The sequence below is a fragment of the Copadichromis virginalis genome, linkage group LG4, assembly GCF_057382275.1.
Source record: "Copadichromis virginalis isolate Kocher_CV1m ecotype Utaka linkage group LG4, C_Virginalis_male_GT1.1, whole genome shotgun sequence".
NCBI lineage: Eukaryota > Metazoa > Chordata > Actinopteri > Cichliformes > Cichlidae > Copadichromis > Copadichromis virginalis.
In genome coordinates, this window is record NC_140621.1 from 17053111 (window position 1) to 17075116 (window position 22006).

Consider the following 22006-nt stretch of genomic DNA (forward strand, 5'->3'; position numbering starts at 1 on the left):
AAACACAGTCTCCGGTTATAGCTTTCAAATTAAAACACTTTACTGTTAAATAATTCAAAGTTATGAACAAAGGTAAAATGAAACGAATGAATTTACTCTAAAAAAAAGACCTTCATATGTTTCATGTTGTCATTTCCCCTAAAAAGCCTTATGCAAAATGCTATTATAATACTGTGCTTCTGCTGAAACCTGGCTCGCCCACACAAACATACAAATACAGGAATTTGCCTGGCTTTCAAAGAAGTAAGGTTATATAAACAGGAGAAGGACCATTGATAAAGTTTGCACTATATCTTATATATAACAGATAGTTATTAGCACTTAAAACCCAAGATTGTCATATACAGGAGAATTGTATTCACTATACAGGTAAAGGTGAAAGATTTATAATTTACATAAGAATAGCTATACATGCCACAACCAGACTATTTAACACTATATTGGAAAGTGAGAGGATGTCTGAGGAATGGATGTGTACTGGTACAGATATTCAAGACCAATGGTGAGTACAGAACTGTAACAACTAAATAGGGATAAAGCTGATTAGCCATGCCATTAAGCTATGGAAAAGAGTTGATGGAGCTAGGTTATTCAAGGGTGGTCATACAAGAATACAGCAATGCATATAGTACAACAACTGTGCTGTTGTTACTGCATGGACACTTTGGATACCATGTGCTCAGTTACTTGAAGCCACATTGCACACACAGAACATTTTTGCCAGCACCAAGCACCTTTAATCTACATTCACAGAGCATTTACACTTTTGCTACTTCAGAAAAGCCTGCTGCATTCTGGGATTGAAACACTTCTCTTAAGTCAAATATTACACATACAACAAAGAGTTAAAATAATGGTATCAAAAACAGAACGTTACTTACAGCTCTTTATTATATGGGTGGCAATGCAAACTCCAGAGCAGATAAATATTTAAAAGTCTTCCCTTCTTAGATGACTAACTGACTAATAATTAGCCAGTCTGTTGCAGTGCTAACACAGAGACACAGGCAACCATTCACACTCACACTATGAATTAATTATATTACTTAGTTTTTATAAGTACACCATTATTCAAGCTCTCTGACAGGATTCTCTCTCTGTTTGTGAACACAGTCCCCGGGCCACAGAGGAGTAAAGCAACAGCAGCATGTGTGAAATATCCTGCTGCAGATGTTGGAAAAATCTGTCACATTTCAGTGAATGTGATTTATGTCATAAAAGCAGCAAATTAATAAAAGTCCATGTTACAATTGTAGGAGAGCAAAAAAATAAATAAAATAAAAAAATATATACATATATAGGGCTTTGGTTAGTTCACTGTAAAAGACTCTGTGGCTGTGAGGTTATTTTTGTTGACAGTGTGCTGTCTTTGTTCTTGCACGCTGTATGCCCAAGCTCTGTCCACGCCATGTCCCTCAATTATGCAAGGTTTCCAGTCAGGAAAGGGAAAACGGCCTGCCACCACTAAGGCATCATCAGGCAGCTCGGCCTCTAACTTCTCCTGCAACAACGAAAGCTGCAAACACAAGAGAAAAGCTAAAATTACGGCAATACTTAATAATAATGTTCATAAAAATTATCTAATGCCTGCCAATAATCCACTGTACCACATCTATTTTTATCCTATGTTGGATGAACCCAAAATATTTTTCATTCTTTATTTCCCCATTATAAACAGTTCATAGCTCATGTATATGTTCACAATATTACTCACCACACTAGGAGCCAAAAACACAGTGACATTCTTGCATTTTGTCAAGTCCACCTGTGATGAGATAAAACGAAGGATATAAATAAGCGAACAGCTTTAACAGTAATTTTGTTTCAAGCAAAATAAATCATTAAAAAAAACAAAGCATTTGGCTTTCCTGAAGCATTTAGTTACATAAGTATTAAATGTCACATTAATATGAGGATAAAAAAAACCTTGGAAACGTTCATAAACATGCTTGGTTACTTACAAGAGACTTATTTATTTATCTTTTGTGAAGCAATTCTGCAAATTTGCATGCGAGCATCACTGATACCACACGCAAGTGACAAACCTTCCAGAGGTCTTCTCGTCGATACGATACTTTTCCATGATGCCCTGCTCTCCATGCATAAAATCGGGCCAGGCGAACAAGCCAGGGGTTGAGCTCATAACCGACAGCAGGAATGAAGCCATGCTGATGGGCTTCCAAGACCTTAGGAACACATCGAAGCCCTGTTATTTATCAGTGCAAGTAAAAAAGCAGCCCAAATATGTTGTTTATACTTACTATACGACCATCACCAGATCCTAAATCCACAAGACCTCCCTGTCGACCTCTGAGAAGGGTCATCACATTTTGTACTTGGGCTCTGCTGGCAGGAATGTAGGGAACCTGGGAGAAATTTCAAAGAGCTAAAGTAAAAATGAGTGATGCAAGAGCACTGCTATATAAAAAGTTATTTCAGACAACGTAGACAAACCTGTAGCTTCAAGGGGACTTTTCGGAAGCCAGGCTGGAGGATTCCTGCCCACATGGCATATACAGCAAGCCCAGTGCCAGCGGCTATCTGAGCAACACCCCATCCTCCAATGGGCCTGGACTTCAACTCAGCAATAACCTCATCTGGTGTGTCATCATCCATTCCTCCATGCAGGATTTACATAAACTCAATTAAAAGAACACACTAAAACTCGAAAGCACAACATTGTGAAATATTTCTTCTTTTTGTTCTACCAAACAAATACTTTTTAAAATTATTAGTATTTTGCAATCAGAATTATAATCTGAATGTGCTGTTGTGCCAAACGCATTTTGCTTTTTCAAGGTGTGAACTATAAAATCTCTAAAGGCTCCTCTGTTAATGTGTTTGTTTTATGCTTATTTCATCATTTTTACTTGTGTTATTTCAGTTATTATATTATATGTAATATAGACTAGTGTAAGCTGACAGACAGAAAAAAAAGGCAGGGGGGAAATAGGAGAAAATATAATAAAAGGACAGAGCTCAAATAGAAATGCACAATGTATTGCTTAGATGAGGATGCAATGACTCAGACAGAGTAGATGGTGTATGGATAAAGAAGAAAATCCCAGCAGCACATCAGTGGACATCATGCTAATTTAAACAAACAGAAGATAATCACCAAACAAACAATTATGATTCAGTGTACTACAAGTCTTAAATGTCTTGGGTGTCCTGCACCGAAGGTTTTCAGAAGGATTCGTTTGTTTTTATTTAGTATTTATTGTTTGAAAGCATTTCTCTCTTTTAAATTGTTATAATATGGCGGAAATCTGTCAGACGCAATGTTTAAACGTTCAGAATGGGTATTACAATACAAACACACCACTTTGTGAAGGCAGTCATCCCAATGTTCCGTAAACACATGTACCGAAACCTCACAGTGTCACAGGAAAGTTTTTAAAGAGATTATTACATGTAGCTACATATTTATAAACCTTAAGTGCAAAGTTTTGCTAGGACTTAACAGTCGTACATTTACTGACTTATTTTACATAGATGGTTTAAATAAACAGTCACAGTGAAAATACCAAAAAATAAATACATTTTAGGTTATGCTGAGTTTTCGCAAACAGCTGTGATTTTATGCTGTCTGCAGCAGTCTTCGGTCAAATCCACGCCGTCTTTACAGTTTATCAGGTTACGCTGTCTGCTGGGAATAAATATTTATGTAGTATCGGAGGAAATCATTTTGCCGTGCTCCTATATATTCAAAACAGAAAAATCTCAACAATATTGCAATAATTAACGTGAAATACCTTCTTGACCTGTAGAAATGACAACGGTCAAATTACACCGTGGGACCAGTCCGTCTGCGAAATAGTCCGTATAGCGAAGAGTTTACGACAGTTCCGGTGCAGTTACGCTGATAGCTTCCACAGTAACATGTTAATTAAAACCTGTTGTTAATTAAATTACTGGAGTCATTCAAAACTCGTATAACTGCTCATGACTACAGAAGGATCTAGCACGGTTACAGAAGGTGAAAAGTTTACAAATTTACTTCTAAAATAAATTGTCAAATATTGCCTCATTTGAAAAACTCAATAACTTTGCCATCTTTTCTCTGGAATGACATCCCTTTCTTTTGTCTGTCTCACAAACAGTATTTCAGTCATAAAAGTAAATTACTACTCCACATGAATCCATTTTAATCATAGTATTTTTATTTGAAATACAATTTAACAAAGATATACAATGGCAGTTAACAAAATGGCATTCACAATATTTTAAACACTCAAACACCATTAATATCCTTTTTGATCACTGTTATCGCCATATAAAAAAAAAACCCAGTTAGATTAATTTTGTTATGCTTAGTATCAAAACATTAAAAAACAAACAAACAAATCGAACACTTCCTGGGGGGAAACCAGACTCATCAGTCACTGTCTGCGTCATCACTGATGATCCCCTGCAGGTTGGCCCATTCTGACATTTTCCTGCGACCTCTGTGGGTATTGTTTTCCTGATCACTGTCTGATTCTGAGTTTAGAGTGCGCTGATATTCAGAGGACGGACAGTCCTGTTGTTTCTGACTTGCTGAGGCTCCCCTGCGTGTAGGTCGACCTTGGAAGAAACCATATTAAAGGTTCTGAATCGCAACATAACTGACGCTACTGTCTACACCACTTCAGTATTCACCACAAGATGAGCATTGTGCATTTCTCCACATAAGCAGGTAATAAACCAAAGCTACAAGGTCTAGGATTCCCATCTAAAAACAAGGAAACGTAAAACTATTCAAGATATTTTTGCAGTTGTTTGCGTATCTGCTCAAAAAATATAGATTTAAATTGTTATTAAAATCATCATTAAATCAGATTAACAATAAGCATAAACAACAATGTCAATTTGTTTTGCGTTAGTTGCATCCTTTGAATCATGGTGTCTACAGTGCTGTATTTGAAACAACTCTGAAGGAGTCATAGTATGACAAGAGAGCTGGTTACCTTGTGTGGTAATGATGTTGTTGACATCAAGAGCAGCCAGTTCTTGAGCTTGCTCTCTCTTCATTCTGACCTTTTTACATTTCTGAATAGTTGGCTGACCTGTGTGGAAGACAATAAGCTTTAAGTCATCAAACTGCGTAATGAAAAAAATTAAAAATTCAAACTGTCAACAATTAATTTTCATGTTTGTTCAATACGGAAACAACTTGGCTACCATGTGATGACCCTGCTGTTGAGGGAAAAAGCCAATGTTGTGACATTTCCTTAAAGCCTCAAAGCCTACGCAAATGTAACCACATAGACTACAAAATAAAACCAGATAGTTTCTATCTGCAGAATCACATGGACTCTAAAAATGTTTTAGAGTTAGAGTATATAAAAAAAAAGAAGTTCTGTTAAGACGATTTGCCCATGTGGTTCAATTCAAAAATGAGGTTTAGTTTTTTTCAGTTTATGGACCAAACCTGGGAACTTTTTATATGTTTCTAGAGATAGGGTGTTAACTTTTAGTTTTTTGTTTTGGGGCTCCTCTATCAAGCTCGAAGAAACCCCTGGCAGTGTTTGGTCAGTGGCTAACTTTAAGTATCTATGTGTGCTGTGATTAACGATTGATCGCTGGCAACTATATTAGATAAAACGGCTCACTGACAAATCATCTAATTAGCTAATACACTCAATGCATTTAGGCATGTAGACATGGTCAGGAAGATCTGCTGAAGTTCAAACTGAGCATCAGAATAGGGAAGAAACATGATTTAAATGACTTGTTGTTGGTGTCAGGTGGGCTGGTCTAAGTATTTCAGAAGCTGCTGATCTACTGGGATTTTCCTTCACAACCATCCATAAGGTTTCCAGAGAATTATCCGTGAAAGAGAAAATATCTAGACAGGAAATTCTTTGGGCGAAGAGGACTTATTGATATCAGAGGTCAGAGGAGAATGGCCCGATTGTTTCAAGTTGATAGGAAAACAACGGTAACTCATGGTTTCACTCTTTAGGGTTGGGTAATTGCTAAAGAATCTAAATCTGCAAATAAGCCAGAATGCATTTCTTCATTTTTATTTGACAAAAAAGGGTTCCTACTCACCATGTACACCAAGCTCTTCAAGCTCCTTCTTCAGAACAGCCACCTGGGAGCGGATGGAGCGGCAGTCCTCCAGCAGTTTCTTGTAATTTCTCCTCACGCCGCAGAGGGCAATGTAACGTTTGAGCCTCGCCACTGATTTGTCATCAGACTGCAGGATGAAGCCGAGGAAAAACAAGGTGTGAAAAGAAAAAGATATTTTTAATAGATCTTCATTACAGCCTCACATTATATAGTTTTCAGGGTTATCTCTCTTTTAGTCTAGTTTTGCAGATTTGATTGAAAGCAGCTAAATAAACACAACTATAAAACTTTACTCAGTATTGTGTTTAATTAAAGGATCAGATACATCCAGAAACAAAATAATTCAGGTTCTCCTTTGTAAGATATGAAAGAATGCTTCTGTTGTGTGCACCACCAAGTACAATACAGATTAAATGTGTGTTAAAGTTTAGTTTCGTCTGACTCTCACCTTTGGTTTTCTGGTGCTCTCATCTTTCTTCACACTCTTCTTCATCTTCTTTTTATCAGTCTTATTTTCTTTTTCATCTTCCAAAGAAGGTAGTGATGAATCTGAGTCTGGGTCACTGGTTTTCTTTTCCACTTTTGTATCTTCTGCAACACATCAGTAAATCATAACTTAAGTGGACTAGTACTTGTATAATGCTTTTCTATACTAATTGAGCAGTCAAAGTGCTTTCTTACCACAAAGCTCACTCACCCAATCATAAACAGTCGCTTTTTTCCTACCCCTAAGTGCTTTTAATCTAACGTTTACACACTCACACTCCAATAGATACACTTGGGACCACTCACGGTTCAGCATCTTGCACTGAACCCCACAATTCTGTACAAGCTGGGGAATGAACCACCATTTTTCCAATTAACAGACGATCCCAACTCAGAAACTCCACATATCAAGCAATTAAATATTGTGCCAACAAACGTAATAAATAATTTATTTATTTTTTGCATGATCACCTTTTTCACTGTCAGAAGACTCGTCACTCTTAATTTTGTCACTCGTTTCTGACTTGCAGTCTCCAACTGATTCGTTTTCTGCATCACTCAGTGGCGTTTTCCTTCCTTCACCTTCACTGCTGGTTCTTGTCTCGACGTTCTTTCTCACCATTTTCTTTGGACTGTCACTGCAGTTGCTTTCCTCACTGAGTTCCTCATCAGAAGACTCGTCACTGTCAATTTGACGATTTTCATTTCTCTTTTGTTGTGATTTTTTCACCTCTGGCTCTTCACCATCAGCTTGAGATTTGGCATTTTCTTCATCATTGCTGCTTTCTTCACTTTCTGTTTTGTTGTCCTCTTGAGCCTCAGATTCTGTCATTATTAACCCACAAAAGGACATAATTGTATAATTTACAAAGAAAATATATTTGAATTGCAATCTTGAAATGGTCAAATACACTTGCCTTTACTTCTAATAGTAAGTAAAAATACTGCATAACCATACAAATCGCTTAAGGCTCTTAATTCATGTTGGCTTGCCCAGTTTTGGCCTCCTGCTGGGTTACAAGTTAGCTAACTTACAATATGACCAAAAAGGAAGTTGATGCTGAAGGCAGACAATTTCAAATGAGATAGAAGAGTCAGTAGCCTAGATCTTTACTGAACACAAGCAGAGGTCTGTGTACCCATTTATCAAAGGATCATTTCTGTTTCCATGTTACATCATTTGTGCCATCATTTTGAAATAAATTGTAAAACAGGGTATTACAAGCTGGCTGCAGGGTATCCTTTCTGCAGGTCTGTAATCAGAACGCACTCGCAAGGTTTGGGTGCTTTAGTTGGACCAAACTGCATGTTAAAAAGCTTCATTTGCTAAACGATGTGCACAAACTGTATATGTCTATAGGCTTTCATTTCCCAGTGTTGTCCTTAGTTAAAATGAATTAGACACTACTGACCTACCTGATGATGAGCTTGAATGATTATTTCGTGATTTCTTTGCCCTGGATTCATCTTCACTCTCACTCATGACCTCATCATTTCCATTTTCTCTCTTCCTTTTGTTCTGGGGCTTCTTAGTCTCTGAGTCACTTTCACTTTCATCATTATCCTATGAGGAAAATCAACAATTATAAAGATGATAACTATGGAACTAAAATGTAAATGTAAAAGACTGATAGACGATTATTTTATGTATTATATATATATACATAAATTCTGATCTGCCACAAAATTAAAACAACCTGCAAAACAACAGATAAATCCCTCTCATACTACCAACTATGAGACAGGACCTCTGTTACACAGGGCTATTCTGTTGCGTCTTGCACGTGGATGCTGGGATTGCTTTTGATCCTGTAGATTGCAGAAGTGATGCTCTCTGTATGGGCTTGTTTCAGTGCATATGGGTGCTTCCCAAAGGGTTGATTCTATTCTGGACGTCCGCTACATCGATGTGAACATGAAACGCGAGTCTGATTCTTCTGCCAAAGTGTGGGCAGGATCTTTTATATTTGCACACACATGATTTCATTTTGAATTTCACTGAATCCGTGTTTTTTGAATGTGGCACAGCTCAAAAATTAAGCAAATGCTTGATCATCTCTGCTTGATGGAATCAGGATATGAGGAGTTTGAAGGTAGCCAAGTTTGAGGGATTGTACTACTAGAGAAGGGCTCTGCAGTTGGAGAGAGCTGTTGCCATTGGGAGATGGAGTAATGTTTACATGAATGATAAATGTCAAAATAAAAGCCACATGAGGACCTAAGGTTTCTCAGCAGAAGTTTGCACTGTCTGTGAACGCTTTAATGATGTGGCTGATCAGTGTATATCATTATCTATACGGAAAAGCAAAAACAGGTACCTGCATTTTCATCAGTTCCTCTTGCACCACCTGTTTCATGAAAGTTTTTACTTCTGGACTTAATGAGTCACATTTGTTGTGTGCCTGATATCTCTTTTTTAAAATTCCCAAGGTCAGCGTGCTGGAATAAAACAGCAGAAAGATTACATCTGTGAGTGGCAGGAAGGCTCTCATTTACAGTAACTGTCACATTTGAGGTTTAGGCTTTTGAACACACTGAAAAATACATCTAAAAACGGGAACATCCTTCATAACAGCCTGGCACTAATCGATGCCTGCGAGAGAAGCTACTTGCACTTTTTGCAAAACTATAATATTTAGGTTTTAAAAACCCAAAATGTCACTGAAAGATCGATACGCTAGCATCAGAAAACGTCTCGAAGGAATGAAATCAATAATAAACAGAGAACTCGTTAATATAATACTTTTAAAATATGTCCCATCTTCTCAGTCGTAAATGGCACATTTGGGGTTGATTTTTACTTTTAGAACGGACAACATGCTGCTGGCTGGAGTATTCAAACAACTCAGCTACATTAACCGAATCGCATTGATTTCAGTTTAAGTAACCGAATGCTAACTAAAAACGTTAGGCCCATGTCGTTTATTGTTAGCACAAACACGTCTTTAATGCTTCCACTGTACCTTAGGTCTGCCTCGCCACGGAGTTGACCACACACGAACCTGCGGATACCTGCTGCCTCCTTCTCCGACACCATCCTAACACACGCTGGAAGATTCTTTTTGGCGGCGACTCCGGGACCTCCGCGCGTAATGGGAAGTGACGTCAGATACACCACGCCCCTTCAGTGTAGTAAACAATTGAGAGAACCACAAAAAAGTTTCGTACCAGTGTTGTGTTTTGTTAGTTTTATTTCTAAGTTTTATTTTTGTATTTCATTTGGACTTTTTTTAAAAAATTCAGTTTATTTGCAGTTAGTTCCTGGAGTGTTTTTGCTCGTTTCAGTTTAGTTATTGTTTCGAAAATGTTTAGTTTTATATAGTTTTTATTAGTTTCTATGTTAGTTTTTGTCTCTAGTATTAGCTGTTTTAGGGCATAGGCTAGAGCAAAGTTTTAGTAAAATCACTACAGATATTACCACAGAAACAGAAATTTCTTAAATCAGCTGACCCCCAGTCTTGCAGCTATCCAGAGTCTCAGCATGTTCATCAAATCCTCAGATTTTACCAGATTAACAAATACTACAACTAATTAACTCCATTTTTAAATTAATTTTATTCTATTTAATTTTCCAGGATCATAAAACAGTTTGTTAGTTTTTTAAAAAACATTTATCCTTGTTTCCTATATGTGATGAATGTGCTGTAGTTCTATCTTAATGTAAGATAAAAAACAAAACAGCTGTAATAAGGCATACAATCCTTAGTTTGTTGACCATGGCAATATGAAATGTATATGTAACCAATTTTGTTGAATCATGTCTTTCAGTTTTTATTCAGTTAGTTTTCAGGTTTTTCTTTTTGTTAATTATCGTCTCTCTTTTCTTGTCTATGTGTGGAGCTGTTTGCATATTGTTGGGAAGGACAATACTAAATACTGGGGGCTGCTAATAGCTAATAAAATTTGTACTTTCCATTATAATTTCACTTTATTCTAATACCAAATATATCCCAAATACTTAGCAATAGAAGGCACTAGATAATAAGATAATTTTAATTTATAAAAGCAAATAATAATGAATTATCTAAAAGATTTCCCCCCCCCTTTTTCATTTTTTTCTCTTTATATGAGAGTTAACTGGAGCTGTTTCTGCATTGTTTTCAATACAGTAATGACCAGTCAGACTGTACTGGTGTTTTTAAAACTAGAAATAGAAAACCTTAGAGATGTTCCACAGATGTAGTAAAGGAGGACCTAAAGAGGGGACATTGTAACACTGGAAGTGAGCAGCCCAAAGAAGATGATGATCACCCACCCAATGAGGCCATTGCCCAAATGAGAGAAAGAGATTCACTCTGAAACTAATATGTTTGGCTTTTGCACATATGTTTAATTAAAGTCAGCATGGTAGTTTTTATGTAATATTACAGAAAGAACATGTTATAAGAAAGTCTGTTTTGTAAAGTATCTTAGAAATAAAAGGGGCAAAAAACCCAAAAAACAGTCCAAACTAGATTTCAGTCATTTATTGAAATATTTCCATGACAACTATTGGACGGAAATTACATTAGTGCATATTTCAAGATTATTTTATAAAAGATCTGAGTTACATATTGCTCTCATTCAGATTTTCCAGTATTCAGAGTGATTAGGGTTACACACTAGTGAAGATTAGAAAGACAATCCTCTCCCTGAGAGAACAAAAAATACAACCCAGTACACACACCACTTTTGTCATCACTATATAGCCAAAGAAAAACAACATAAAAGAAACAAAAAAAACCCAAAATTCTGTAGTTTAGTTTAAGACAGAAGAAGTGAAAGTCTATGGCTCAGAACAAAATGCAAAATCCAAGAAATGGTTTCGGTTCCTCTTGAAAACTTAAACTGAAATGTAAGCTTACAATTTATTCATTTACAGGAGTAAATTCTAATTTTGAGTGCAGAGAGAGTGCAACGTACCTTTTCTGAAATTAAAACTCGTTTGAGCACGAGTGAACACAAAGACTCAATACAAAAGTTAAATACCAAATAATAAATTAGGTTCATAAATTAATAAAAAAACATCTTGAAGCAACAGCTGTAATAACATAAATAAAGAAAACTGAGCTTCTCATCATCTACAAGCCTCCCCCCCACACCAAAAAAAAAAAAAAAAAAAAAGGCTACTGTGTCTTATTCCAGTGTTGCAATATCTAGGCTCAACTTCACCGTCCTCTGTCCATCAATGTTCGGCAGCATCTCACTCCAGAGGAGAAAGGGGAATAAAGTTTCACAGCCTGCATAAACTGACACAGTGTTTCCTACAAGTCACACACCGAAAAGGCTGCCTGTGCATGTCATTAAAACCCACATGGACATTAGGTTGTCTGCTCTAAGATAAAGATGGGAGGACATTGGGTTTTGAGGACTATTCAGTAGCTTGCAGGAGGTTCATTAACCTCTGAAAAGTAATGTCTACGCCAGTATCAGTACCAGTATTTCCCATCGAAAGACTGTACACACGTTGTTTTCATGTAAACAAATGCATTTTCCTTTCCACGCACACTCAGACCTAAATTTACAAATCAGTCATCAGCCAACATTTCTGAAAAGTCTGAGGACATTTAATGAAATTACGTACCAAACTATTGCTGTCATCGAAGACGTGTTTTTCATTCCCTTAACATTCAAAAAACAAACAAACAAAAAAAATCCCAACAAAGTTTAAGTCCCTTTCTCCTGCTTTGTTTTGACATTTTTAGTCCTTATACACAGTTTGCTGACCGTGGCCTCTTTCATCATGCATTATGTGTCTCCGTACGTGGATCCGTCGTACTCGTCTATCCCCTCCCACGGCACCCTCTTCCTCTGACTGACCAGCTCCCAGCGATGAACCGGAGCCTCTTGAATCTAAAAGGTGCAAGCCTCCTGGTCCAGATCCTCTGTTGTTCTCATAGATGAGGATATTGAGGGTTTCTTCAAATATTCGGGCTTCGGGAAACTCAACCTAGAAGCACAGGTGTTTGGGAAAGGTCACTGAATATTTATTTGCTCTGTACAGCAACCTGAACATATGCTTATTTGTAATAAGCATATGTTCAGGGCATAAGCCCAATATAAGGTGTTGGTACAGGAATAAGTTTAAAAAACATAATTGCATATCACTGTCATCCAACCACATGCTTCCTGCCTCTTAACGTAGAAAGCTCAATAACTGACTCCAGTGGGAGGGTTTTCTCTTCTTTGGATTTACTGTAGGTTAATTAAAAGGCTGCCATCATTACCAGACAGCAAGTAAGTGTATTTCTCAAAAATGTTGATCAAATGCTTTAATATTTATTAAACAATGCTTACTTTGGTCTGCTTCTTCTCTGTAGCATAGACAATGGAAGTGCAGCACACTTCAGCAATCTTGCGGCCTTCGCCATAAAAAGACCAGCAGCAGATCTCATCCCCCAGCACGTCTTTGACAAACAGGACGCGGCCATTAAATCGCAGCACGAGTTTGTCGAACAGTTCAATGTTCTTCAGCAGGTTATCGTCAGAGTTGCTGGACACAGCAGAGCAAGAAAAAGTAAGCATCTATGAACTTTGTGGCTTCATTATCATTTTAAAAATCCAAAGATCTTACCTGGTGTATGAGTATTTGTTGTTTCCTCTGTTGTTCTGCAACTTTACTACTGGCTAAAAGAGCAAGAAAGAGCAATATTATATTAATAAGAGGGTACGTTTAATACAACCTAAAACGAGACAAACACTTAAACTGTCTCTTTCTAGTTAACAGTAAGTGAGGAGCCTTAAACCAAAGGGGTCATTTCAGTAGAAAACACACTGCTGGTGAACAACACAATAACAACAAAAATATAAGTGCAAGCATCTAGTGCAGGGGTCAGCAACATCTAAAATGAAGATAACACTGTATATATTGTTTTTACCTTTATGCTTTGTGTGAACAACTAAGGTGTGTTGCTTATGAAATCCATGAAGTGCTACAGAGAAAATTACATTTTATTTATGTAATTAACACATTTTGAACTCTTAAAGAAATATAACAAAAGGAAAGACACCCAGCTGAACTAAAATGATCCATGTAGCAAACAAAAACTGTTGTGAGCCGCCCCCCTTATATCACCTTTGGGCTTTTGGAGCCTTGACCTGACTTTTAAAAAAAATAATTGGAAAAAAAGCACTATGCTGCTGAAAAATGAAAAATACTGCCTAAATATGTATTTTACCAGGTTAATGTGTGTGGCCGGGTGCGGTCTGCAGCACTGCTGCAGGGGAGGCGGATGCACCTGAGTGGCACCCGCAATCACGCCTCGCCGCCTTAACGTCTGTGTTATCTATGCTGTTGTTGGTATATGTCGGGCTGTGAAAAGCTACAGCCGGCTGTGTGCGTACAGCAACCGTTTTGCAAAAAGTGGTCAATAAAGAGATGCTGAAAAGCGTGTTCATGCAAACATCGTCGGGTCTGCCGTGATATGTTTACAATGGGACTTCTGCTCCTGAACCTCTGCACACAGCGTATGCAAATCGGGGCTGTACTTTCAGCTTTACGCAGGACTGTAAGCTGCCATCTGTGAGGCGTGAGTGGTGTTTGTTTTTAACATAGTTCACGGTGGAGAATAGCTGCTGACAATGTGGATCTGAAGATCGATAACTGGCCTACCTGGGGTTGAAAGTCTCGATAAATGCACGGCGTTTCTGCGGGTATACCGGCTTCCGCGAGTGTGACGCTTATTTTGAGCAATGAAAAAAATAATAAAATTTTATTTTATTTTTATATTTCAATGTCACAATAATCTTCCAATTTAGAACTACAAGTTAAAAAAAAAAAAAACTAACATAAATAGAATACACTTCAAATTTATTTCCCCAAACCACCCGGAGCCGCACTATAAGGACTAAAGAGCCGCATGCGGCTCCGGAGCCGCAGGTTGCCGACCCCTGATCTAGTGCTACACGATCAATTTCCTACAAACGTATTGTGAAAGTTTCTGGACACAGAAAAGCTTAAGGGCTTTTATTTTGAAACTCACAAAGGAAATGCTGAGTTTCTATTGACAAGGTAATGCTGTAATTTGTGAAATGGGAACCACACTCTTTACACAGATGTTTTAAGAAAAACAGGTCCGTCTGTAATATAAGAGTGCTTCAGATAAAGCCCTGCTACCTTCTTTAGTTGAGAAAAATAAAAGCTCTTTTTTCAAGTACCAGCAGTGTCTGCTGGAGCCTGTAACAATCTCAGCTTTTTTTCTTATTCACCAAAGTAATACAATACTATACTGGGCCCCACCTCTTGATTTTCTTCTGAAATATTTTCTCTCCTAGATAATCCACAATCAACAGTCTGTTGTATTGTTGAAAAGTGGAAGCATTTAGAAACCACAGCAGCTCAGCCATGAAGTGTTAGACCACGTAAAGTTTCAGAGCGGAGGTTGCCGAATGCTAAGGTGTATAGTGAGTAAAAACTGGAGAGCTCAAAACCTCCTCTGGGATTAACATCAGCACAAAAACTGTGCCAACCTGTGTCTGGAGCTTCATAGCATGGGTTTCCAGGGGCGTGCAGCTCCTGTAGGTTTAATGTAGCACAGTGCTTACAACTTATACTTACAAGCATTTTAAGCTTGAATATAATTACTGTTGTGTTTTGTTTTTTTGATCAATATTTTTCTCTTGTGCATCTTTTTCCATCTCCTGGCAGGGCTCTAGAGTGCGACTAATTTGGTCACAAATGCAACCACATTTTTCAATGGTGCAACTAAAAAAAAAAAAATCTTTGGTCGCACCAGTACGACTCTCCGTGTGGTCATCAACAGACACACATTATGCCCCTATTGGACTAAACCAATCCAGAATCAGAGATAGTAAGGGGCGGAACCTCTCTGATTGGCCGTGGTCCAGTTGAAAGTGCAGTTGGAAGAGGGAGGTGAGTAGCTTGAATAAAGCGATATTGATTCATTAAATCCTGAATCGACTTTTAAATATAACTGTGTTTTGCCAGAAATGCCAGATTCTCAGATTAAAGCTCACAAAACTATTTCAACAACCACCAAACAGTAGATGAAAGCAGGTACACGGATTCCACACAAAGACGTAAACACAGAGCGGACCCGACGCATCAGAATCAGTTTTCTCTTTCTCACCCGCACGTAGACGGACACGCTGTCAGAGCTCAGCGATTCTGATGCGTCGGGTCTGCTCTGTGTTTACGTCTTTTTGCGCTGATTCTGAGCTGCAGGTTTTGTCTCCCTCCAACCAAAATTCACCGAGCCAGCAGCAAAAGAAGCAGCAAACTACGCTTCACATTTGATAAATGTCGTCATGAATTCCCTCTGACTTTTGCCGTTTTGCTTCCACCACGATAAAAATCACACTTCATGCACAGCTCTCTCTCTCTGTGTACTTCAAGAACAGTTTCCCGTCTCAAATCTCTGTTTTCTGCATTATTCATTGGCTTATTACCCACCAGTCTACCATTTTTTTAATTTATTTTTTTTAAAAAACAGCGGCCACTGTCTTTTTCTCTTCTTTTTTTTTTTTTACTTAAATGACCTCGGACAAGAAAGCTGCTGTTCAATACTGAAGAAACTTTTTAAAATTATGCAAAATTGCAGAATATTTTGAAGGTTATCTGCTATAAAAAGCCAGGCCAGAAAAATCTCCTTCATGTTTTTCTGTGTTTTATTCTCAGTTACTTTGACACAAAGGCTTCAGCTGTGATGTTCACAATTCTGATGAAGTCTCACATCTATCAGTACTGATAAATGATCAGAATTATAATATTTCTGACGTCTGAGGCAAAATTGAATCAAATCAGGACTTTGAGAACCGGAATCGAATGGATTACAGAAATCAGTGATGATACCCAGCCCTAGTGAGTAGCCTAAACCCGACAGAAGTGGATGTAGCTGTGGGTAATAAGAAAAGATGAAAAGAACTATTGATAACTTTTTTGTTAAGTTAAGGCCTGATCAGTCTGAAATTCACAGCCAGTGCTCTGACACAGAGCCATCAATCTTTGAACGTTGAAAAAGCACAGTGTATCCAGAAAACACATTATGTGCTGCAATAAATGCACTGCCCAAATGTTCCCTCTCCTCACTGCCTTTCAGCAGCAGGCAGCAGCAAACAGGTCGTCAGAGGAGGCCGATGTGATGATTAAGTTTAACATTTTCTACAATATTGCCAAAACACTTTAAGCACAAGATTGTGAGTTAATCATTTACAAATGAATATTGTCTGTATGGACTGCAATTCCCCCCCCAAAAAAGTGCACATGTAAAACTGCGGTGTTAAGCGATGCGGTTGAAAAATTTGAGTGCGCCTAACCTAACCGTGCGCCCATGGCAAACAGTTAGTCTAGAGCCCTGTCCTGGGTAACAGTAACAGCATCAGTCACTAATATTAGGCATTTAAGAAATGTTTAAGAAAATGACTGATTCCAAAACATTAAATACTACATAACTATCTGCCAGCACTCAGCATCTCCAAATTGCATTCACAAACAGCTAGACAGTCATTACATATGCATCCAGCTTAGGGGCCAATTGATGAAGCTTGAATTAAATTTACCTTTCTACATGTAGCAATCATCCTCTGTTCTTCTTTGGCTGAGGTGATCATGGGTATGCGGCATACACTTTCAAAGACATCCTTTTGTTTCTGGAAGTAAAGAAAACATGTCAAAATTTGTACATGTTTCATTTTATTAAAGTCCACAAAAAAGATATCCACGTGTTTACCTGCATGACACCGAGGCAGTGTTGGACGAGTCCCTGGACCCGGTAGTACTGGGCCTCTTTTAGAACTTCATCTAGTTCTCTGTGGTCCTCCGGAAGTGGTACTGAGCCATCTCGAAGGAAGTTCAGAACCAGCTCAAAATGTCGACCAGATCTATCCAAAACTACCCACCCTGGAGCAAAACGGAGAGTAATTTCAGGAATTTTAATTCAGGTTATTATGCTTATATTATATTTACTGAGGTAGTCAAGAGGTCCCTTTAATGTGTTAGCATAACAGCTAACAAAGAGGATACAACATAATTCAATATTTACCAGCTTTGCTTTCAGAGTCAACGTTATTTTGGTGGGACTTTTAAAACAGTAGTATGGTTAATAAGGCATACTCTTGGGACTCTGACACATACAAAAATGTTTTAAAAATAAAACAAAACAAAACAAATATTCAGAATTCAGTGTTGGGTTTATATTAAATGACTACTGGAGTTAATTAAGACAAATGCGTTGCAAATGCGTACAATATGATGTACAATATGATGTACAAGCAATGATTTGTACATATTTGTTGCACCCATGCGCGCGCTTTTTCTCCCAGTATTCTGTGGGAGGGGCAAAAATTCCTGTTCTGATGTTGAAAGTTGCCAACCTCTGCACTAGGTGATCAAAACTGTAGAAGCAGCCATTCTTGTGAATTGTGGACAACCTCGTAGATGGAAAGATAGATGGATAGATATAGAAAGAGAGTATAGACATATACAAAAAAGGACTATCTCAGTAATAAATGGCCTTTTTTGGAATTTTGCAAATTTGCACATGATGTGAGTGATCGTTCATTTATTCATTATTTTGTTTTGGTTGTTATAAATGCTTACAAGATGAAAAGAACGACAACATGTGAACGCTGCAGAAGTGTAAACAACTTAAAGAAAATAAAACCTGACAGCTGTATTTACCAATAAGTGATGGATATGAGGTTAACCCATCAGTATTGTAAGGATTTTGGCTGAATTGGTGCAAAACTGAATGACTTCCAAAGTGTAAGACTTTCTGTTCAAGCCCATTTTTTTAGGTCTCCTCACGTAAAATAAACCCTACACCTTCTATACAGTGCAAGTCTTGGTGACAGGATACTGCAACAGCCGTTTGACACAACTTCCGTTTTAGATTCTGCTTAGAGAATACACAGTAACTGAGAGTTATCATTAAATTCTGGAAATAAGTATAACTAGGGATGGGTATCGAAACCCGGTTCTTGTTGGCATTTTTGCAAACGATTCCCTTATTGATTCCAGTCGCCCCGAATGACGTCACCACGTTGCGGAGCTTCATTTACCTGGCAGGAAACGTGGCGCCTAAGCGGCTCAAAAGTTTGGTTATACTTTACGAGAACGGATGACAACAGGGCAACACGCAATACTTGCAAAGTAGAGATTTCATTTAAGGGAGGAAACACTATGAATATGCAAAAGCATTTTCTCACAAAACACACGATAACCTTAAATGAATGTCGTGTTTTTAATTCCGCTCCGGACTCGTGAATCTCAACCCAGCAGCAGCGGTAACGTTTGCACGTCCTCTCCCGTTAATGCAGCAGGTAAATGATCAACTAACAGTGCATATTATGTTAGCGCAATCTGGACATTACTGGATATTCTTGTGTAATTGCTACAGAATAATTTATGGTATACTTTGTTATTGCTACAGAAGAATATTTATTTTATTATTTTACATTTACATTTTTTTTCTGGGGAACCTGTGACACCCCATTGAAGAGCTGTAGGCTGTGGATCTCTTAAGATCTCACTGTTGGGTTTGTAAGGCCATGTTACTCCTAAATTTCTATCTTCTTCAAAAAGAAGTTATGAAACAAAGTTCTAAGCTAATCGACCTTAGTGTTCTCCTTTTTTAAAAAAAATAAGAATCAATAAGAGAATCGATAAAGAATCAAACTGTTAAACAGAATCGAAAACTGAATCGTAATCGTGAAAATCTTATCTATTCACATCCCTAAGTATAACTGCATAAAACCTTGCCTCAAACTCTCAACATCATGTTAAAACTCCTGATATCAACAACACAGTCTTCAAAATCTTAGTGCTCACCAAAGAGATACATCCACCCACCTTCTGAGTCTATGGTAACATCAGTTTCTCCATTGCACATGCTCCGCAGCAGGCTGTCTTCCTTGCTTAATGTCTGGATGGTTGTATAATGCAATGAGCCACCAACATTTAACTTGATGTACTTGCTCCCCAGCAGACCCTGGTTCCTGTGCTCATCTGTGTGAAGGCAGGCAGGCTGGGAAACAGTGGACTGGGCAGAGTCGGCAGCATGACTGCCGACTGAAGCCTCAGCAGACATGGGGTTGAAGGGTCACTTTCTGACTGAAATACACAAGAGTCTTATATTATTTATGCCACTGCTGATAATTATCCTATTTCAGCTGCTTCTTAACTGAGAGTAACATAATAGCTCTTAGACTTTAGGAGAATAGCTTTGTATCTGAGCTACTTTCTGCTTTCTTTCTTCTTTCTGCTCTGTAGCTGATGTTATGATTATCTGTGTCTATAGAAGCCACATATAATGACGAATATAAAAAAAAATTCAAGTCAGAACAAAGTGCACTGGGAAATGGAGTAAGTGCTCATGAGGGTGTGAGCATAAGTAAAATAGATAGACCTATTAACTTAACAGGGTTATTATAGTTTTATATTTTCAAATTACTTTTCATTTAGTTTTAATCTTCGAAAAAATTGTATTAGTCTCTGTTTGACATCTTTTTAAGTAATATTGTATTTAGAGTAAATGCCAGATGCAACATTTAAGAAAATAAAAATATTAGAATAAAAACACATTGTTTTTTTCAAAGCAGTGTGGGTGAAAGTAGTGTTTTTTGTTCGTTTGTTTTTTAATCTTTTTTTTTTTTTTTTTTAAATCTACTTAACTAAAATATTCCTTTCCTCATATCTAGTTTTAGTGAACTATAATAACCTTAATCATGGTGGGGAATTTAAAAAGAGTTTCAGCTGATCTTTGTGTTACTATGACATTAATACACCGTGTGGGTGTTTAGATTTCTTTCTTTTTTTTTTTTTTTTAAAGGGCCAAATTACAACTGTCACCAAACCTCTAAACCTGTACTAAAATCACACCATTTTCTCAGCCACATCCACTTTGTTTATTGTAATGATTGATTTTGAACATCTATCAGGACAAAACATTAGGATTAAATGACCATTTTTTCCCCAAACAGCAAACTGATTCAGACTAGCCCTTTTTACATAAAGCCCTGAGGCGTTACTGACAGCCATTGATTAGACAACATAAACACTTTCAGTCACATGAGGCACCTCAAATGACACCCCTGACTGACGTCTACTGTAATATGACAGCTGCTGACATATCGGACTATTAAACTGAAATTACACTGAGCTAGCTCATAATAAACTGTACTTACCACACTGAACATCCAAAGGTGTTAAGAGAGTGAACCTATCCAAGCTAACAAAACTAAAAATATAGCTTTAATTAGCCAGCAATCGTTAATCAACTAGCTAGCTTCTGTAAAGAGGCCAGGTGAATTTACGGCGCAGCTAACATCTGACGCCTCATTTTAATCGCACAGCTAAAGGAACGAGGCTAACAGCAGCTAGTCTACTCCGTCACGCTTTAAGCTACTAATGCTCATTTGCTCTGTACCGCTTAGTGACCAAGAACGCGAATTCCACATCCACTCCAATTTCACTGTTGGGCACAAAACTGCAGCTAGTATGATAAGCTAAATAGGTCAGTCGGAAGCGAAACTAGACATCTTCTTCCGCTATTTTCTTCTTCTACTTTTAACCGATCTTTGAATCGAATGACTGCCACCTATCGAGCAAGTGGTTAGTGTTTACACTAACTTGTTGTAATAGACTACCACACATTCATATTATTCTCTTTTTAACAGAACAACAGAATTTCTCTAAAAATATATTGAAATTACTATTTCTTTCGGGACCGGTGAGCGTCTCTGTTATAGCTGAGCCTTAGGCCGTGTATACACTGCCATCTACTGGTCACAGTGAGGAACTGCAACAATACAATATCCGTTCTGTTGTTTGCTCTTCGATGAGTTTTGAACAAAGACATGGTAGTGGGTTTAGGTTAATAAAAGTGATTCTAAACTGCCTGTAAGTGTTTGGTTAGTGGATGGAATGATTGTTTTAAAGATGTCTGTATTAATCTCTTTAACCTGGGCCAGTGACCAGCATTTGTTACACTGCAAATAACGGGTCTAAAATATAGGTATGCTCATAAACATGATTATGGTACTTGGAACACTGATATATACCAAAAGGGAAGTACAATGCGTGTTCACTGGACACTGACAACTGGGTCTGACTCAGAGTTTCAGGTCTTCCTACAATGTAAAACATTCACATTAACAAATTCAGATCTATAGTTTTATTTTTCACAGACTATAACACCACATTCTCCTCTCTCCAGGAGTTGCAATGCAACTCAGAGACAGTGACAGGCCACTTCAAGTTGCACACTATGTACAAACATACCACAACCTGAGGGACGAAAAATTACAATGACAGACTTACAAAGCTTACATGCTGTATATGTATAATTAATGTGGATAAATCCAGTGTTAAAATAATCACAATTGTTTTTGTGTATTGACATACTTTTCAATATGGCTTATCTTATAAGTCAAGAGCATGACCAATTTTAAATGAATAACCCATAAAATTAATATCACTATTTCAAGACAATTTCTATATTAAAATAATGAAATTTAATGAAACTGG

General features: G+C 37.6%; 3 protein-coding genes across 6 annotated transcripts; all 3 read right to left on the reverse strand.

Moving 5' to 3' along the window:
- Positions 1-15: 15 nt before the first annotated feature.
- antkmt (adenine nucleotide translocase lysine methyltransferase) lies at positions 16-3834 on the reverse strand. 3 transcript variants are annotated; one of them, XM_085453908.1, is made up of 7 exons: positions 3756-3822; positions 3542-3646; positions 2455-2618; positions 2262-2366; positions 2046-2186; positions 1715-1765; positions 16-1516 (listed from the first exon to the last, which is right to left on the reverse strand). In XM_085453908.1, the coding sequence occupies exons 3-7, from the start codon at positions 2614-2616 to the stop codon at positions 1310-1312; spliced, it is 666 nt and encodes a 221-aa protein (XP_085310034.1). In that variant the 5' UTR covers positions 2617-2618; positions 3542-3646; positions 3756-3822; the 3' UTR covers positions 16-1309. The 3 variants fall into 3 exon arrangements, with proteins under 3 accessions (XP_085310034.1, XP_085310035.1, XP_085310033.1); XM_085453909.1 differs by having other exon boundaries at positions 3542-3649; positions 3756-3815; XM_085453907.1 differs by lacking the exon at positions 3542-3646 and having other exon boundaries at positions 3756-3834.
- Positions 3835-4141: 307 nt separating this feature from the next.
- Positions 4142-9660, reverse strand: hirip3 (HIRA interacting protein 3). Its single transcript, XM_085453910.1, has 8 exons — positions 9507-9660; positions 8862-8982; positions 7960-8107; positions 7015-7368; positions 6506-6648; positions 6037-6184; positions 4950-5048; positions 4142-4566 (listed from the first exon to the last, which is right to left on the reverse strand). Exons 1-8 carry the CDS (start codon positions 9578-9580, stop codon positions 4379-4381), a joined length of 1275 nt encoding a protein of 424 aa, XP_085310036.1. The 5' UTR covers positions 9581-9660; the 3' UTR covers positions 4142-4378.
- A 1334-nt stretch (positions 9661-10994) lies between these two features.
- On the reverse strand, positions 10995-21247 carry kctd13 (potassium channel tetramerization domain containing 13). 2 transcript variants are annotated; one of them, XM_085453917.1, is made up of 7 exons: positions 20665-21247; positions 19331-19587; positions 17211-17380; positions 17041-17130; positions 13097-13149; positions 12820-13015; positions 10995-12472 (listed from the first exon to the last, which is right to left on the reverse strand). In XM_085453917.1, exons 2-7 carry the CDS (start codon positions 19566-19568, stop codon positions 12224-12226), a joined length of 996 nt encoding a protein of 331 aa, XP_085310043.1. In that variant the 5' UTR covers positions 19569-19587; positions 20665-21247; the 3' UTR covers positions 10995-12223. The 2 variants fall into 2 exon arrangements, with proteins under 2 accessions (XP_085310043.1, XP_085310042.1); XM_085453916.1 differs by having other exon boundaries at positions 19331-19591.
- Positions 21248-22006: the final 759 nt, after the last annotated feature.

Excerpts from the sequence above, each read along its gene's own strand:
- antkmt (XM_085453907.1), bottom strand. The coding sequence starts at position 2,616 with ATGGATGATGACACACCAGATGAGGTTATTGCTGAGTTGAAGTCCAGG. Across the intron at positions 2,367-2,454 it reads AAGTCCCCTTGAAGCTACAG|GTTCCCTACATTCCTGCCAG; the intron begins GTTTGTCTACGT and ends AATTTCTCCCAG. Across the intron at positions 2,187-2,261 it reads GATCTGGTGATGGTCGTATA|GTCTTGGAAGCCCATCAGCA; the intron begins GTAAGTATAAAC and ends TGTGTTCCTAAG.
- hirip3 (XM_085453910.1), bottom strand. The coding sequence starts at position 9,580 with ATGGTGTCGGAGAAGGAGGCAGCAGGTATCCGCAGGTTCGTGTGTGGT. Across the intron at positions 8,108-8,861 it reads AGGAACTGATGAAAATGCAG|GATAATGATGAAAGTGAAAG; the intron begins GTACCTGTTTTT and ends TTTTCCTCATAG. Across the intron at positions 5,049-6,036 it reads TGAAGAGCTTGGTGTACATG|GTCAGCCAACTATTCAGAAA; the intron begins GTGAGTAGGAAC and ends TCTTCCACACAG.
- kctd13 (XM_085453917.1), bottom strand. The coding sequence starts at position 19,568 with ATGTCTGCTGAGGCTTCAGTCGGCAGTCATGCTGCCGACTCTGCCCAG. Across the intron at positions 17,131-17,210 it reads ACTGCCTCGGTGTCATGCAG|AAACAAAAGGATGTCTTTGA; the intron begins GTAAACACGTGG and ends CTTTACTTCCAG. Across the intron at positions 13,016-13,096 it reads AACAAATACTCATACACCAG|CAACTCTGACGATAACCTGC; the intron begins GTAAGATCTTTG and ends TGCTGTGTCCAG.